This window comes from Protomyctophum bolini, assembly GCF_963924005.1.
Source record: "Protomyctophum bolini genome assembly, chromosome: 24".
Classification (NCBI taxonomy): Eukaryota; Metazoa; Chordata; class Actinopteri; order Myctophiformes; family Myctophidae; genus Protomyctophum; species Protomyctophum bolini.
In genome coordinates, this window is record NC_137885.1 from 19994120 (window position 1) to 20014048 (window position 19929).

A 19929-nucleotide genomic window follows, 5' to 3' on the forward strand; every position below is an offset into this window, starting at 1 on the left:
GCCCCCCCCCCACCACCACCGAGCTCTCCCCTCTCCCTCCCCCTCCCACAGAGTTGAGCTTGGTAACTGTACAGTATATCGGGGAGGCGGGGCTGCGCAGTCCTTGTGCTGAACTGAAGAGGGGGAGGGTCGAAGGAAGTAGAGGAGGGGAGGGATGGAGGGAAGGGAGGGAGTGAGGGAGGAGGAAGGCAGGGGACGCTGCGTCTCAGTCGTCTTCTAGACCCTGGTTGAGTAGAAAGTTGGCCGCCAGGTTCTCGTTCTTCTCGCAGGCGAAGTAGGCCTGGATCACCAGAGCCTCTGGGAAACCCAACGCTTTTAACTGACGGATAGTTAAGAGAGACGAGACAGAAAGAAGATGGGGGAGGGGGACGACATGGTAAAACATCTTGGAATAGAAACGACTGGCTATTTATGGTGTTTAGTTTGGTTCATGTTCGTCTTGTTTCTGTCTTTCTCAACTCTCAACTCATTGGTTTACGAATGATCATTAGGGATGAGGGATAGTCAACGGTTAGCCAAATCAGAATACGCAAATCAGATTATTAGTTCATTTTCATAATTATTATGCATTTCTACACCGGGTTCAGACAGAGAGTGAGCAAGACCTACTAAGTGTAGCTCAGTTTGGGACCGTTTCACAAAGTTATGATACAGGCACCTGTGTTGTCCAAGCGATCCATTATGCACAGATGGGGACTCAGAAGAACTGATCCTGATTCTATCATTTTAATTCACTCGATGCCATCTGGTGCCATCTAGTGGCTGCATCTGTACTCGAGAATTGCCATAATGTATGTCAACAGAGTTTGAATGCCGTTCACTCGGAAATGGAAGACGGGAAGTGAAAAACAGTGCATGCAACGTGCCCCGCGAATTATATTTATTATTAATAATTAATATATTATATTAGTTGATAAACGCTTTCGTTGTGAGCCACAAATCAAGCTCTTTTTTTAACACAGCCTGGAAAAAAAGAATCAGAGATAAATGTATTCTAAAACATCCGTTCCCATAGACATCATAAGCGAGCTGACTATTTACTTCCGTCAGCACGGTTCAGCGTTATGAAACATAATCAATAAAAGAGGTCGAAAGAGGATCTCGGCGCCGAGGGCCGAAGGATCAAAATACTTCAAAAGAGGATCTAGGCAGCGAGAGGGAACCATGAAGTCTTGTGACGGGGTCTAGACCAACTCACCCTCTCAATGGCTTCCTTCTCCTGTGGCGTGACCTGGATGTAGTTGACGGGCGCCCCCTCCTCCCCGGCAGCGCCCAGCTCGCCCACCTCTGGGACGTCTCCCCCCTCCCCCGCCGGCTCGTTCAGCATCTGGATGAACAGCTCCTGGTGCTGGCTAATTTGCTGGGGGGAGAGCGGGGGAAAGAGACATCAAAGCAATGTGATGGGAATTCTAATTCAGTACAATGTTTTCGATCTCGCATACTTTATGCACATTGTTGTTTTATTAAAAAGTGTAATTGCGAACGCAGTGATTGCGAACGCAATGAGCACTAACTATGAGACCTAGCAGAACATGTCTGTCTGTGTGTGTGTGTCTGTGTCACGCTGTAACACCACCCGCCCGCCACCATCACACACAAAAAGACTTAACTTAAAAAATAACTTAAAAAGAAAAAACGTAAAAAAATAACAAATGATGTGCGCTTCCAACAAGCCTCAGTCACGCTGCAGTGAAATAAACCACGTGGCAAGCGCAGTGCACCTTCGGGCTTGTGCGGCCGTGCTGTTAATCATAAATGTTTAGTTATAGTAGCCTGGAACTCACCTATGCTTTAAATGTTTAGTTATAGTAGCCTGGAACTCACCTATGCTTTTTATGGCATAGGCAGCTCCTGGGAGAAACTATGCGCAGCTGCGCGACATGAGACTAATTACTTAGAGCAAGAGTCAATTTAACAAAGGTGCAGACGATCAGAAATCAGCAGAGAATGAGCAATGTTTGTACTCGAGAATTGCCATAATGTATGTCAACAGAGAAGCTCTTAGTTTGAATGCCGTTCACTCGGAAATGGAAGACGGGAAGTGAAAAACAGTGCATGCAACGTGCCCCGCGAATTATATTTATTATTAATATTTGAAATCTATCCTACAATTCAGGAATAATGTATTTCATGGAGTACCATTTGTTTTATTTTTTTCCTCAGTCAAATCTCAACCATGAAAATCATATTGGAGAAAGCAAATACCCTACAATTAAAACTAAACCTCTAAAAATGGGTATTATTTAAGTAGCAATTTGCATGTTAAAATGGTGTAAAATAAGGGAGTTCCAAGCCATACCCTCAACTAGGGACGGGGCCTCTGTAGTCCGGCCAGAAGCGGGAGGCTGTACAGGGGGATTCGTCTCCTGGACTGGACTGCTAGGGATACCCTGCAAACACAACACCACACAATGAACAATACTGTAGAGCAGGGCTCTTCAATGGAAGAACCCCTTAGCTGAGAGACGGATGAATCAGGGACTCTGGTGTTGTCACGATACTGGATTTCAAACGTTGATATTTTGAAAAGTATTGATATTCGATGACCTCTTCGATAGCACGCAACCACAGAGATGTCTGCGGTTTTAACATTGTAAGTACAAATGAAAAGCTGTGCAATCGTATGCATTTTCATAGTAACAGTATGGATCATAAACCAGTAAAGTAAAGTTGTGAAGCGCAACATCATTTAATTTCTATCTGACCATAGTCAACCCCATCATCATCCGGTCTAAGGCCAGCCTACTCAAACTATATCCGGTAACCCCCTCCCCTCCACACAAAGGAGATGCATACAAGGACACAAATATTATAGTAGTGCAGTAAGGTTACGTTTACAAAATCAGAAGGGAACAGCACTAAACAAGCCTTTAGCTTACATAAATAGAAATACGAGTGACGATAAGCATTATGCAGCGGGGAGGAGGATAGGAGAAACAACATCGGTATGTGAGCAACATACCTGTCAATGACACTCAATGTATATATTCAGGGTATTACATCTTGAATGCCAAGTGAAAATTATTGTGTTGTACTGTACAACAGGTGTTCCCAAACTTTTTTGGACCAGGTACCCCTTTTGGGGTAGATATTTTTCCAGGTACGCCCTCATCGTCTAAATGTAGACGTCTAAATGTATACAGACGTCTAAATGTAGACGTCTAAATGTATACAGACGTCTAAATGTAGACGTCTAAATGTGTACGTCTTCTCTTATGGGGGTCCCTGGTGTACGTCTAAATGTAGACGTCTAAATGTAGACGTCTAAATGTGTACGTCTTCTCTTATGGGGGTCCCTGGTGTACGTCTAAATGTAGACGTCTAAATGTAGACGTCTAAATGTGTACGTCTTCTCTTATGGGGGTCCCTGGCATATCTTTTCAAATGGGGGTCCACGGGCTAAGTAGTGTCAATTTGGGGGTCCTTGACATGAAAAAGTTTGGGAACCACTGCTTTAACACATTCTGGGCGGGAACCCCTATTGGTATCTTACCCCCTCAGGCCGGGCACCCATATTTGGGTTCTGTACAGTATGTACAGTATTCAAAAATGTAAATTTTTTGATGCTGCTATATAAATATTTTTTTGTTTTTCAGAAACCTTAGGTCAGGATTTAGAAGCGTTTTTAGAATCGGCCTTAGGCCTAAATGGGTTAAACACTTAAGCACTTTATGAACATGAACAAAATAGATGGGTCCCCCCTGGAACTCCCTCAGGTACCCCTGGGGGTCCCCGGACCCCACTTTGGGAACCACTGCTGTACAAGACCACCTTGCGGAGACACAGTAAAGGAATCACTCTCCACCTGGTTTAAGCCATTACTACCTACCTGGAATGCATCTGCGTCATGGTTAGCTTTCAACCACTTTTAACCATTATTTTATACTGTAGCCGTTGAAAAATAGTAGATCTACAAGCTCACAGCATGGCACCGAGTGCTGCACTATGAGCTTGAGCTCTTTTCTATCGTGAAAATGTGTGCAAATCTCTGAATATATATCCTTTCAAAGCAAATATTTGCAATATTTGCTTCTGAGGGCGGTCCCTGGAACAACATATTTTCAGAAATACACATCATTCTGGGGCTCCTTGACAACGAAAACATTTGAGCCACCACCAATATACGTTTTTCAGAAGACATTTTGTAGAATCTGGTTCTCGGGTCTCAATGGTATAATGTTCTGGTGCTTTAAGTCGACTTCATTTGACTGTAGTCCAAACTCAGTGTGTGTGTGTGTGTGTGTGTGTGTGTGTGTGTGTGTGTGTGTGTGTGTGTACTCACAGTGAGGAGGTACTCCACAGCCCTGTGAGGGTTGTTGAAGCTGGCCCGTAGAGCAGCCACCACCCCTTCCCTCTCGTATCCCATAGACATGATCTCCGTCAGCATGGCCTCGTACTCTGCTCCCGTCACTGCATGGGCACGACACAAACACAAACATTTAGTACAGAACACCATGGGCTCTATGGACACAGACAACAGAATATAACCCTTCCCCATTCCCGGGCCGCTTCCCTACTTCCCGATGAGTAACTTAGGCTCGGTTTCCGTTTAGTGTACAGTGGTTTTTATTTCAAGGACCCCCCACAACCCGTAATGGTCCATTTGTACACTTTCAGAGTCACAGACCCGTACGGGCCACTTGGAACCCACTCAAGGACACTTGTCAAAAAAAGCTGCAGTCGAAATCCAGCTTTTGTCTAGAATGGAACAGAGCCTTCATTAGTGTCATCGATAACACCAGTGAAGGAAGTAGGGAAGGGGCTAAGCCAAGTTCCATTTACATCAGGGGTCTTGCATTTACATTTCATTACAACCAACCAGGGGTTCGCAAGCTACCAGTAGCTCGCACAAGCAATTCAAGTAGACCCCGGAGTGAGCGGGTGTCAGACTGACAGGCAGCCAGTACATCACTACCAATACACAGAACGTGCATTTAGAATAGCTCGCAGTGATGACCCCAGACATGTGTCGGGCCATCAACTGCAGTGTTCGTTTGTTTGACTATTATGCACAACTTGTGCATAATAGTCATGCATATCAGAACAGAACAGTATAAAAACCCACAGAGCTAAACAGCCTCTCACTCACTACAATACCTACACACAGGCAAGCATGCAGTGACTACTCTACTCTTGACTATGGAAGATCTGGCGAAAGAAATCATTAATCATCAAAAATCATTTCCACCAGGAATTGGGAGCATGCATCCTTCCAACTTGGCCATGTTTTGGCTCAGCGCAAGGAACCATTTACGGACAGGGACATGATTGAATGTCAAGCTTGTTTTCTAACCATAAAAAATGACTTTTTTTGTTCACTTGTGAGCAGAGAGAAGTATCCCCTGATTGTGTCTTGTGCACTCAAATGCCTACTTTGGCTCCACTTACTTATGTGAAATGGCCTTTTTACAAATGAAAATAATAAAATTAAAGTTTAGAACTCGTATGACTGACTCGCATCTTAATGACAGCCTCAGACTGGCAATCGCTAACTATGAACCAGATTTCAAAACGCTTGCAGACAATGTGCAGTCACAGCAGTCTCATTAAAGGTGGGCCGACACTGAGAGTATTGTATCAGTCACCATAACTGTTCAAGTGCTGGTGATTTCAGGCTATACCACTATGACGTGTGTCCGCTTTTGGCTTCCATCTTGGTACCTAACCCTGGTACCAGTGGGAGTGAGTGAATTCACATCATCATATCTTCTGCAGATCAGCTTTCACCAACATGGAAGGAGGTGGTGTTAGGACGTTGTCACAGGGCAGCCCGTGCCCTATACACACACACACTGATTAAGGACATTGCACGCACGCACACACCACACAGACTGTGGGTAGTGGGGCAGACAGGTCCATATAATCATATCATATAATGTCAATACTGTTGATGTATGCATTTACAGGATGTACAAATGAAATGATACACAAAGGGAAAACATTCCGTTTATTAACCTGTGTTTATTGCAACCTCAGTGTTTGTATGGCCTTTCCAGTGCTGGCACTTTAAGAAGGGGGGAAGGTGCCAAGTACTGTTGAGGAGTAGGGGTGTTCCACAATGTCAAGTGTAAAGTATGTCTATTATCGGGGGAAATGAATGTAACCCCATATGATGTATAATCTAAAATAGAACATCTAGGTGTTCAGCTGATAGCTGTGAGCTTGTAGATCTACTGTTTATATTTAATTGCTTCGCTGTGGGTGGTAGGATCCTCTCCTATAAAGAGGAGACTGCAGGCAGAGCTAGTCAGTTATGCTGGGGCAGGCATCATGCTGACAGCCCTGTGAGAGAGCTGCTGGGGCCCATGTCATGGGCATAGCCTAGTGTAGTTTGTTATTTTTCCGTTTTCCTACGTTGTACATTAAGTATTTTTGAGTTCTTTGTTTTGTTTTGTTTTGGCCAGTATTATTTTTGCTGTTTGATTTTTCTTTTGTGAATATCTACACTGGAGCTGGAGGTTTTGAGCAATAAAAACCACCAAAAAGCATCGCTGACTGTTTTTGGAGCCTTGGCCCTCGGGCAACTTCACATGCCACTTCACAGACGTGTTAGGAGGAGGTGTTAGAAGGACGTGGTGTTAGAAGGACGTGGTGTTAGAAGGACGTGTTTAGAGGAAGGTGGTATTAGAAGTTGTTATTAGAAGAAGTTGGTGGAAGCTGATCCGCAGATCATGTTTGGGTAACAGCCAAACATCATCAAATGGAGAGACACTGTTTTGGCGTGTGCTCACGACGGCTGAAATCAATCTGGCGTGCACGCCCTATGAAATCAAGCGTCACACTCATTTGAGACATGAACAACTGCAATATGATCAAGTAACGTATGGAAACCAGTTACATGATGGACAGCCAAAGAAAAAAGTTTTCCCCGCATGCCTCACCCCAAAAGTACAAAAGTATTGGCACCACAATATACAGTAAAAGTAAAAGTACTGATTAGGCAGAAGGTCCTGTTTAAGAAGTTTTCAAATGTATAAAACAAATGCATATTTTTAAAATCCTTTGAAGATAACAGATCTACAAACTTGTAGATTTGTGAGCTTGTAGATCGGCTATTTTCAAATAGTCAAAGTATATAGGGCTGAAGTGGTTAATGGACGTATGTTTTGTAATACAAATAATCAAAATCTACAAACAGCATCTTCAAGCTCCTAAATGGTCTGTTCACGGAGGCGAAGATTGAAGGAAGGTGAAATGAGGAAGGAATCAAAATAAACAATCTGACAACAAATACTGGATTGTTATAAAGCTGCAAAGGTATGGTGAAGGTGCAGCAACAGTAGTTAACGTGGCATCACAATCATTTTAACCACTTTATCCATTGATATGTTGGCTCTTCAAAAGTAGCAGATGTACAAGCTCACAGCGCAGGAGTTTGTTCCACACTTGCGTGCAATTGCAATTCTTTTCTGGATTTGTATTTTTTTTGTTGCTGTAATAAATCTTCTCTTCTGGGTGTCACTGTGGCACAATTTTTTTTCAGATGGGGGTCCGTGGCCAAATAAATACACATCAGTTGGAGAATCAGTCAATTAAATTACACCATGAAGTAATCTCGTCATCTCACCTGCAGCCGCGGCGCTCTCAGACTGCGTCTCCCATTCCACGCCGACGGCCAAGTCCAGAACCGTTGCTACGGGAAGCGGTCAGGAAGACCACGCCCCCTTCCGCGGCCACCACCTCTGTGTTAGTTCTGAACAGCAAATACACAAGTAGAGATATTAAACCTACAGTGTGTGTGTGTGTGTGTGTGTGTGCGTGCGTGCGTGTCTAAATAGATATATATTTTTGTGGCTGCGGTGTGTGGTGTGATGTTCAGCACTGACCTGTTCAGTGTGGGTCCGATGCGGAACAGGCCAGACAGAGCCAGGTTCTCTAGGACGGTGGGTGATGCAGGTGTGCAGCCGCTCACCCCAGACAGGCTCCTCTGCTGGGGCTGGATGGTGGAGCCGCTCCCCCAGACAGGCTCCTCCACTGGGGCTGGATGGTGGAGCCGCTCCCCCAGACAGGCTCCTCCACTGGGGCTGGATGGTGGAGCCGCTCCCACAGACGGGCTCCTCCACTGGGGCTGGATGGTGGAGCCGCTCCCCCAGACAGGCTCCTCCACTGGGGCTGGATGGTGGAGCCGCTCCCCCAGACAGGCTCCTCCACTGGGGCTGGATGGTGGAGCCGCTCCCCCAGACAGGCTCCTCCACTGGGGCTGGATGGTGGAGCCGCTCCCCCAGACAGGCTCCTCCACTGGGGGTGGACCTTGGAGCCGCTCCCACAGACGGGCTCCGGCGCTGGGGCTGGATAGCAGCACCGTGAAGGTCTTGTTGGCTTCGGGCTCCACGTCCAACACCGCCAAGATCTCCAAGGTCTGCCAAGGAAAAACAAACACTGACACTCCTTCAGCAGGAAGCAATCGCTGCTGTTGAAGGAGATGACCCCATGTCATCCGACTGGTAGCAGTTCATGGTCGTGCTCTGGGAGGAGGCCGGGTCCACCGTCACACTCTTGATAGGCAGCTGGGGGTCCATAATACAAGTCCATGGAACTGTAGAGTGGGAGACAAAAAGAGACTCCGGGGAGAGGCTCCCCGGATGGTGAGTTAGTGGCAGACCTTACTGGACCATGGGAAACGAACCCACACAACCAAGGGGGGGAGGAGAAGAGGAGAGGGGAGGAGAAAAGGGAGGAGGGGATGGGGAGGGGAAGGGGGAGACCTAGCCCTAGAACGGCTCTTGTTGTTACATACAGTATGTACAGTATTTCACATACAGAGCCATAGTACACCCTCGTATTTTGTGGTAGAACGCTAACATATGCGGCATAAATGTGATAAATGCTCCGTTTGTACTCACCCATTAAATAATTCCAAAGACGTGGTGCAATTGGCAGGTGCTTTGCGATAGGTGCTGGGTAATTAATCACATGCACCACCTACCAATTGTGTGACTGCAAACTTTTGTGTTTCCCTGGTCAATTGGTGATGACGTCTGCGGTAAACAGGACGTATTTGTAAACTCAGTTTATCGATCTTTCCGCCCCCCCTCGCCCGGAGAGAAAGATGTCCGTGTGCATCTCTTGAAAAAGTGGAGATAATTCACTAAATACACGTTTTGTGCCAGAACTTTCACATGGATATAAAACTAGAGGACCATATTTCACTCCACGTCTTTGGAATTATTTAATGGGTGAGTACAAACGGAGCATTTATCCCATTTATGCCGCCCATTTTGAACCCGAACCAGGACCTGATGCAAGCTATCTATGCCTGAGATACATGAAAATTTACGAAGTATAATTAAATGATCACAGGCATTCTAGGTCTAGGGGAGACCTAGAGTTCTCATTCATTTTAATTAATTTTCAGGCCCGGCCCGACCCTACCCTACCCTACATTGCTCTAACTGGGTCGGCCTAAGGCTCGGCCCGACCCTAACAATTTCCATAATGTTAGGCCACTAGATAGTTCAATATACATCCATGTGGATTTTTATTAAAATTATATGCATTTTGAAAAAAGTCAGATTTTCGCCAATAACTCCCCGTAGGACAAAAGTAAACACTTCAAACTTCCTGGGCACGTAGAGTACGTTGCTGTACACATACTGACGCGATGGCGTCATGGTGGCGTTGACCAATCAAGAGATAACGTCCATGTTACAACCGTGAAGCGTTACAACCTTGGCGGCTCTCCCCTCCATTTGTTACTAACATTAGGTTGTGGCGAAGTAGAAACGTGGCGAGCAGATAGTGTGTTTTGGACAAACAGGCTAGGTATTGGTGTTGATTTGGGTCAACTGGACAAACAGCGTGGTGTTGTTTTGTGTCTGTGTTTGTGTTGGAGCGCCTCAGTGTGGCCGTACAGGTCATGTGCAACCTCTTCCACAGAGAGATGGGAGACACTAAATCTCAGCTGGACAAACATGTTTGCATGCATGCATCGCTGCCTTGCATGCTGTGTGCTACTGTTGAGTCTGTCACTTACTTTGACTGATTTATGGCATTGTCTTTCTGTTAAAATCCAACTATGTTAATTTAAGAACTCTGGGCATATAGGTAATTGTTTATTCACTGTGCACACGTGTAGCCTATTGTATGTCAGACTGTATGTCTGTCCCACAGTCACAATCCTTTAGTAATTATAGGCTGTGGAAATATTCAGGACAAAACAATGGTACATTTCCAATAACCCATCCGTTACTACATGTGGAGTCAACTCCCGCCATTTATTTCTTCCCATAGTGCGTGGCGAAGTAGCTCTGGGATGAGTGCCCGCACGAAATTCTAGTAGCCTACAACTGCTCAGTGATGGCTCTGGGGGAATACTGGAGAACTCGGCGCGCCGACTCTTCTTCATCTTTGGCGAGATTTCTTCCCCTTTCGGCGACTCTTCGTCACTTTCGGATCCGAGTTCTGTCTGAGAACTCGATCCGAAAGTGACGAAGAGTCGCCGAAAGGGGAATAAATCTCGCCACTGGAGCGCGCATAGCTACTGCATGATGATCATGCACGCTGACAGACAGCACATCAATAAAAGCATGCAAAAGCATTCAGCTTTCACAAGTGTGCCCATATAGAGAAGGAAAATAATTAAGAATTCGGTGGCATTTCTTTCACATTGCAAAAGAGCAATTTTTGCCCTTATAGATAGAAATGTGATGATTTTTGTATAGTTTTGGATATTAACAAATTATAAAGCACAGGGCCTCGCATTTCTCAATGAATAGCTAGCCTACTACAACAGTACAGAATAGGCTAACTAACGAGATGCACACTTCACACTCTTACAATATGTGGCAACCCTGGTTTGTTTTGGTTTTGTTGCTTTAGCATTGTTGCAGCTGCTGAAAGTGCACATAATGTGCCTGATTTATTCTTAATGTGTTCGTGAGCGCACGTTGTGAGCTTGTAGATCAGATTGAGAACATTCAGAAACTTACAGCTGCAGCTGCTGAAAGTGCCCCGAAACGTGTAGAAAACTCGCCAGAATCTGAAGAGTCGTCGCGCGGCGATTCTTCTTAAGAGTCTGCCGAGTTTTCTACACGTTTTAGGGGTAAATGTGCCAAGTATTCTTGTTACCCTCTGGGGGCTGGGGCTCATATCACCAACATCGTTACACTTCTAAAAGTTTACAGCTTAATTTCTCCTGCCATTTGTTTTCACCCTAGCATAACATGCTAACGCATGCTAACGTAAGAAGGGCTACTGTAGTTGTAAAACTTACCCGAGACAGACCAAGTTTGTTCACTGCAGTAGATGATCTCCCCGTGGTCGTGCAAGTTTGGCCACTGCCAGGTGACTGGATTGAAGGCACAGCACCAACCTCACACGTTCCAGAGATCTAAATCCCATTTTGTGAGCCATTAGATCACCTGGAATATAATCCTCGTCCTTGAAGTGAGCACCACAAATGACGGAGTTATTTTCCTGTACCGAGGATGCAGTGAAGTCATGTCTTTTCACCTGCACGAATCTCACCCAAGAGGGCCAAGACCTGAACGCGGGGGTGGCTTTCTTTGGGAAAAGATGGACTCTATGCCCTAAGGCAGGAGTTTGTACACCCAGCACAAACACAACATTTGACCATGATGAGTCGACGAAATGTTCTAAACTACAAAGACTCTTTGTCAAAGAGTCAGAAAGAAGACACACACTCAGTGACGCGTGCTGCAGTGCAGATAAACAAAACAAAACACGTGAAGAGGACTTCCTAATTCCTATCCACAGAGCCAACCTGCGCACTCTTCTTCTTCTTCTTCTTCGCTGAGTTTTTGGCAGATCGCAACCAACATAGAGGTGCATACCGCCACCTACTGTACGAGAGTATGTAACATCATGTAAATTTCCTAGTGCTGTCTATATCCTAATAATCCTACTACTCAGGTTTGTGGTATATAGAAATGTGACCAGTGCCTTCCTCACCATCGTTACACCCTTTCCCTCTGTTCCAAGGATCCCTGACAAATCCCATTCCCGTCCTGCATCATTGACTTTGTCCTTCAGTTGTGCTCTTTCCTCTATATACCTGTCACAGTTCATTAACACGTGCTCAACATTTTCTCTTTTCCCACAGCTTCCACATTTGTAGCTCTCTGCCTTACCCATGGTAAATAGGGTGCCGTTTAACCCTGTGTGGCCCACCCTTAGCCTTGTAATGAATTTTTCTTCCTTTCTGTTCTTTTCATTGAATTCCTTAGTGGCTACTGTTTTTTGTACCTTGTAGTACCCTCGTCCTTTCGGATCTTCGTCCCACCTTCTCTGCCAGATTTCCATCCCTTTCTTTTTTACCATGGCTTTCCCTTCACCTTTTCCTAGTAGCACTCGTAATGCTACCTCCTGCTGCGTTGCCCTTTTGGCAAGCTTGTCCGCCCTCTCGTTCCCTGCCAACCCCTTATGTGCTGGCACCCAACAAAACTGAATGTCCAGGCCACCTCTGTGTAGTCCTAGTAAATACTGGTTAATTTCAATAACTATAGGTCCTCTCTCACTGACTTCTCAGACTGTAGGCTCTTCAACACTGCTAGTGAGTCTGTACACACCACCACCCGCTCTGGTCTAACCTCCTCCACCCATTGTAACCCAGTGATGATTGCCACCGCCTCTGCTGTATAAACTGACAAGTGATCTGGTATCCTTTTTGCTATATTGACATTAAACTCCGGTATAAACACTCCTATTCCCACCCTGTGCTGCTCATTCTTAGACCCGTCTGTGTATACATGTAAATAGTTGCTGTACTCCTTTCTGAGGTACGTGCTGGATTGGGCTCCTACGTCCTCTGCTTGCCAGTAATTTTTCTTTTCCATAATGGTCCGGTCTATTTTAACCTCTGGGAATAACCATGGTGGGATATCGCTCACTGGGGAGGTCATAGTGAACTCTGCCGACTCCAACTCATATGCCCTAGCTCTTTCTTGCCACATCCATCCGAACCCCCTGCCCTGGAAGCTGGCATACTCCCAGCAATCTCTCAGTGTCCTCTTGACTGGGTTTCCTTCTCCACTACCTTTTATTCGGATCCAGTATGCCAGTGCAAGCTTCTCTCTCCTCAGCTCCAGTGGCATTTCTCCTGCCTCTATTAACACTGCATTAATTGGGGTTGATCTAATGGCTCCGGTACAGATCCGTAGTGCCTTGTACTGGGCTCTGTCTATTCTTTGCAGTGCTGTTTTAGCCGCCGCTCCGTACACTATACATCCATAGTCTATTGTTGACCTCAAAATTGCCCTATAAATGCCCATTAGTGACTGTTTCTCTGCCCCCCAATCACATCCGGCCACTGCTCGTAATAGGTTGATTCCTTTCTTGCACTTGGTCTCTAGGTTGTTCATGTGCACTTTCCAGGTATACTTGCTATAACCTGCGCACTCTGCTCCACCCATCCTACGTCATCACATGAGCGCGCATGAAATGTGCATTTCCATGAGGCTCGTTCATGGCGGGCCGATTCGGTCCGAGAAAAAGTGCGATAAATTCGCTAATACTGGCTCAATTTTAATATTTTTTTGTAATCTTCACTATTGCCATATTGCCAAGGCCCACATTGTTTATTGTTTACAAAATACAACCTGAATGCTGTCCTTTAAGCATGAACATATAACACCCATCCTATTTTCATTGCACTGATGGCTACAAGGTCTATATTGCACCCCTTTAAATGTCTACCCCACTTCATCTGAGAGGCAAATATTGTACTTCACTGGAATGATTTAACATCTTTAGTTGCAGTTACCTTGCAGATGTGTGGGGAACCGGGCCTTCTGCTTGGCTGTGGAAGAGTTTTCCAAGCACTTGAAGGTCATCACAGACCCTGGAGTCTGGACTCTTTTAAGATAGGCCTAAACACTTTATTTTATTTAGGATGACCTTTTCATGCTCATGCTGATTTAGTAGAACTCTGACATTCCTTGTGAAATATTATTATTTATAAATCTCTCTGACCATGTTTTACAAGTTCATTTTTTATAATTGAACATGCTCAAATTGTTTCATGTGAAACATATATTTTATTTGCAGTACGTGCATTGTTGCACATACGGACGCATGCACAGCTCAATGTGAAACTTTATTCATGAACCAAGGGACCATAATATAATAATGTATAAATACTCTATATATAATCTACTTCCTTCTGTGGTGACATTAAACAAATACAAAAATTATACATTTTTTTCCTTAAAAAAGCCACATGATTATATTTAACAGGCTGTACATAAATAAATAATGTTTGAATATTCTGTACAAAATAAAAAAGACAAGAAATAAATGCACCTTCACAGAAGGTAGGAGAAACTTCCTTATGAAGCATTAGATTGAAACGCACATGCATGAATGCACACACACACACACACACACACACACACACACACACACCTCTTTGGACTATGGTCAGAACATGCGTGTGATCGGTGGCAATAATTAATTTGTTCTCCTTGATCTATTCTTTGGTTGCACGTCAGTGTCACGCACCAACAACAGTAGAGCTCACTAGGCATTTGTAGCACGATGTGTTGTGAATTTGTAGATCTACAATTTTTGGTCCGTGGCACTTGTACGCTAACCTGACGCTGCCAGATCCAAAAAGCTTGCTACACAAATTTGTTTCACAGCTTATTTGGATCTGGGATCTCGGGAGCCAATTCGATGATGGGGCTGTTCCTTTTTTTCAAGATACTTGGTAGATGATTGGATGGGACCGTCTGTCTATCACCGTGTGGGCGTGCAAACACAACCAATCATATTGACGTGTCTGTATAGCTTCACATCCGGTTTCGCACACATCCCGCCCTTAGCTCACGCTGATTGGTTCGGTACGAAGCAGATTGGACTCTCAGCTCGACTCCGTCAGAGATCCCAGATGAGTGTTGTGTTGGGGAATATGTTTCCCCAATACCGCCCTCATCTGGCAGCGTCAGGTTACTTGTACGCAACCAAGCAAAAATAACACTCTCCTCTAAACATGTATATAGGCACTATGCTGATCATGTCTGTCCAGCCCAGCTTGGACAAACCACACGCACACGCACACACACACACACACACACACACGAGCACGACATTGGCACTGGAAGCAGCATTGTCCGTGTCACCGCAGTCTGGCTGCAGTTCTACATCTTCACAGCCAGGTGGCGCCAGGCCACGCAATGTGACTTTCACACTTGACCCCCGAAAAAGAATGTCTGTGGCAAGAATAATGGATGTTTCCGGGGAGGGGGGGGGGGTGTTCTTAGTAAGTGCCCTGATTGCATCCGGATTCAAGGGGATCCCCAGCAAAGTGAGTTCATACGCTGCAGCATCAAAATCTGTTTCTGTATGGCTTTTCCATAATAGGCGATCTACAAGCCCACAATGCATTGCTTCGCATCGTGAGCTTGAAGAAGGGCTATTTCTGGGAAAACAATTGGACGGGCGTCTGCGGCCAAATACATGTTCAATTTGGACGGTGTTTGACGTGAAAATGTTTGCGAGGCACTGCAGTTCTTAGCAAGCGCCCTGAGTGCACAAGTCCAGCAATGGCCGGGGCCGGTCTTTGGGGTCGCAGCTGTCGTGCGCCATCGTATGTCCGTCGTGGCCCACGCAGCGCAGTGGCCGCTTGCGGAAGCCCCGTCCGCACGTCTTGGAACAGGCTGACCACTCCCCCAGCAGCCAAGAGGGGCACGGTTGCGAGGCGCACTCCCGCGACACCAGCGGCCGCAGCTCCTCGGGGCAGTCGGCGGACGGGCGCCCCTGGGCGTCGGAGCACGCCACCTCACGCTGCTGCGTGCCTCCGCCGCAGCTCTGCGAGCACGGGCCCCACTCTTGCAGCGTCCACTCGGCCCCTCCCACCTCGCGGATGGCGTTGATGGACGGACGGCGCCCACCGCTGTTGGAGTTGGAATTGGCGCCGTTGTTGCTGCCGGGTCTGGGAGCAAAGTAGCTGAACTTGACGCGAGGCCTTGGGGAGTCGCCCACTGACAGCACCTGGAGCGAGGGGTGGAGAGTGAGTAAGTACATTTATTCGAGTCGAGTACGATACTTCAGTACAATTTTGAGGCAGGCTACAATTACTTTACTAGGGGACGTCAACTTTTTAGGATTATAATTACAATTTAGGCATTTAGCAGACGCTCTTTATCCCAAGCGACGTACATGAAGCAAGGTAAATACCATTTTTCATATAGTTTGGCCAAACAGCGTTGGCCATGCCTACTTCACTACATCTCAGAGGCAAATATTGTACTTTTTACACTCCACCACTTCACACTATTTTAACTCTTTTAGTTCCACTTAGTTATTAGATTTAGATTATTACAAAACATACATTAACCACGATTTTATAGTTCGCGACATAGCTCAGATATTTTAGAGTCTGCTCCCAGTTCTCACTGGGTCAAGAGAGTAATTCTACTTAAGGCATATCCGAGTACTTCCTCCAACACCACTGACCTGTATGGTGATGGCCTCGGGGAGCGGAAAGAAGCTGCGCAGACGCTCCAGCACGGCCGACGACCCGCTGTAGCGCAGCAGCGCCCCCTTCAGGGCGATGTCGGTCTCCAGGGTCATTAGCTTGTAGTCGCCGTTCAGCAGGTAGCCGCCGTCCTGCCGACGCACCGCTAGGTAGCTGTTGTCATGGCGACCGTTGCCGGGGGCGCGCTGCTTGACGTCGAGGTGGGTAGCGCCCGCCGGGATGGTGACCACGTCCTGGTAACCTGGCCTGGAAAGGACATCAGAATATGATGTTTAAATATTATTTGAAAATCATATTTGTTTTATTTTAATGTTTTTTGAGGGGCTAAAGTGTGTAAACATTGAAAACAAAAGTGAAGACGCAAATTGTGATTGGCCAGAATGGGTGTGATTATATTTATATTGCATAGCCATTACATTGTTTTATTGTATTCATAGTCATTCAATTGAATTAGACTAAAGGTTGATTATGAAATGTTTAACATCGCAGAGGCAAATATTTTACTTTTTACTCGGCTATAATTATTTGACAACTCTAGCTATAAAGTTCCTTTGCAGATGTACATAAATGTTTTAGGATGGATATGCTAAACGTGTAAATAATCAGATACGTTGCCAATTTATGACATAGGATTTTTACTTGGAATTCTGATTAAATGCAATCCATTGTAGCCTTCTATAATGAGCACATGAAGATGTTTGTGTTCAGTATTCTTACCGCGCGCGCTCCAGTGATCCAGACACTTTCTTGCAGGTGGATCCATCTCCTCCACACACGCCACACTTATCAAAGCGCCGTGTGGATCCGATGACCCGGTCACACCCTGCCTTGACACACTGGCCCTGAACGCACACTGAGGTGGAGTCTGGACTGCAGGGTGTCCCATCCGCCACCTGGGGGCAGCAAAGACCCACGAGAAGAAACAGTCATATAAAGAGCTCTGTCTGCTGAAGCAGTTGTATAACAGCAGGAGTGGAAAAGTACATTTGAAGTGAGTAAAAGCAGCCAATACCACAATGAAGAAATGTTCTGTTACAAGTAAGTCTTGTATTCACAATTGCACTTTGAGTAAAAGTACCACTTCTAACTGTGTATTTGATGATGATGATGATGATGATGATACTGATGATGATGATTATTATTATTGCATGTGTGTATGTATGTTTTTTATGTTATCATCAATTTCTTGGTAGTTACTTGCATATAGTTTGGATAGGTCTTTGGTTATATTTATGCCTAAGTACCTAATTGATTTTGCCTCCCAATTTATATTTATTTCCTTTAGTTTTTGATTCGGCCTACAATTGAGCATGAGAATTTGAGTTTTAGACTTGTTTAATGTATAGCCTGAGTATAGACTAAATCGATCTAATGCTGGCAATAGACCTAAATGCCCCTCTGTGGAGTCGGCCTGTATAAGTATAGGACACCTGCAGGTGAAAAGGGGGAAGGCGGCCATCAAAGTAAGTTTAAAAAGAGGATTTACCAACAATAGTATTAAAAGGTTAAGTATAAAGGTACAAAATTAATTTTTATTGTAATATATTTATAAAAAGGATTTAAGGTCAAAATCTACATTAAGGGCAAGGGGAGATAATGTTTTTAAGGACTGAATCCAAAAAGCTTCGCGTTTACGCAGAAGCTGATCGATCTGTCCTCCTCTTCTAGAAACAGACACTTTTTCTATGCCTATATAATTTAGAGAGGACACAGGGTGGTTGGCTTCCACAAAATGGGCGGCAACAGGGTATATAATATTCTTGCACCGAATAGTGCTACGGTGCTCAGCTATGCGTGCTTTTAGTTCACGCGAAGTCATACCAACATATGCCTTGCCACAGGGGCATGTAAGAAGGTAAATGACAGCCCTAGTTGTGCATGTAATAATGCCTCTGATGGGGATATTTTTACCAGAATGAGGATGCTTAAATTTATGACATTTTCTAGTGCTGTTGCATTGGGCGCAAGAGCCGCATTTATAGTTGCCGTTAGGGATAGGAGCCAATACACGTTGAGTCGGGGTTGGGACAGGGGGTAAATCGGACTTGACCAAGTGATTTCTGAGACTCTGACCACGAGAGAAAACAATCAGAGGAGGTTTGGAAAAGGTGTTATTAAATAATGAATCCGATTGTAAAATATGCCAGTGTTTTTTTATAATATGACTGAAATTTTCAGACATTTTAGAGTAGGTAGTAGAGAAGATGGTTGACTGAGTCTTGTTTTCTGACTGTCTGTGAAATAAATCAGACCTGGGTTTTTGATTGATTTTATCCAGGGCGTTGTCAATCTGGGTATTAGAATAGCCCCGTTCTTTAAATTTAGCCTGCATATTTGTCAAATGCCGGTTCAAATCTGTAGGTTTCTTGCAAATGCGCTTGACTCTGCAGAATTGGCTATACGGTAAGCTGTTTTTTAGATGTAGAGGGTGACAGCTGTCAGCTCTCAGTAGGCTGTTTCGGTCAGTTGGCTTGGTGTAGAGGTCAGTATATAAAACACCATCTTCTCCCCTGCAGATCAGTAGATCCAGAAAGTTCAAAGAATGAAAATCAAAAGACATGGTAAATTTCAGATGATCTGAACATGAGTTAACAAACAAAAAAAAGTTATTAAGTTGTTCTCTTGTACCATTAAACAGAAGGAAGACATCATCTATATATCTTTTCCAGAGAGTTATATTTGTAAAAAATGGGTTTTGAGCAGGATTGAGAATTTTTGATTTCTCTAGGTACCCAACATACAGGCCTGCGTAATTAGGGGCCATAGGTGACCCCATCGCTACACCCCTCTTTTGTAGAAAATAGTCATCCTGAAACATGAAGTAATTGTGTGTAAGTACTATCTCAGCCAGTGACAATGCACGAGTTAGAAGGTATGGCTGAGGTGGGGCGCTCGAATAGGAAATGTTCCAGGGCCTGGATGCCGCCTTCGTGAGGTACATTTGTGTACAGCGACTCTACATCCAGCGTGACAAGAAAGGTATCTGATCTTAAGGGTTCAAGGTTTTCAATAATGGATATCATGTGACCTGTGTCTTTCACATAGGACGGGAGGAGTTCATTAAAGGGTTAAAGAAAACAAACATATTTGCAGCAGTATGTACTGTGTAGTATTACTGCATTTATTAAATCTGAAACGCGTAAGGCTGTCATTACTCCGAGTAACCACTAGAGGGAAGTGTTGGCCTAAAAGTGACAGTCATTAACAGTTTGTAGAAAGAGCCCAGTTCAACAAGCTCTGATAAAACCCAGAAAAGCATTATTAAAGACTTGTTTACATTGCATTCCTTCAGCTTTCCACACTTCATTTGAATACCTGAGGCCTCCTTTTAGCCCATTTAGACCTGGTGAAACCTATACGTTATACCATTCATGCCGGGATCGACCCGTCTACATCCTTTATTTATTGTTTTAATAAGAATTTGAAGGTTTTCAGAAAACCTTCGGCTAGGTTTTAGATGGTCTAAATCTGTAAAATACATTAACTATAACTAA

At 44.9% G+C, this 19929-nt stretch overlaps 1 protein-coding gene across 1 annotated transcript; it reads right to left on the bottom strand.

The window, feature by feature from the left end:
- Positions 1-13968: 13968 nt before the first annotated feature.
- On the bottom strand, positions 13969-19742 carry LOC308311811 (A disintegrin and metalloproteinase with thrombospondin motifs 1-like; the record flags this gene model as incomplete). Its single annotated transcript, XM_080758588.1, has 4 exons — positions 13969-15948; positions 16414-16681; positions 17153-17328; positions 19713-19742. 4 exons carry the CDS (start codon positions 19740-19742, stop codon positions 15469-15471), a joined length of 954 nt encoding a protein of 317 aa, XP_080614714.1. The 3' UTR covers positions 13969-15468.
- Positions 19743-19929: the final 187 nt, after the last annotated feature.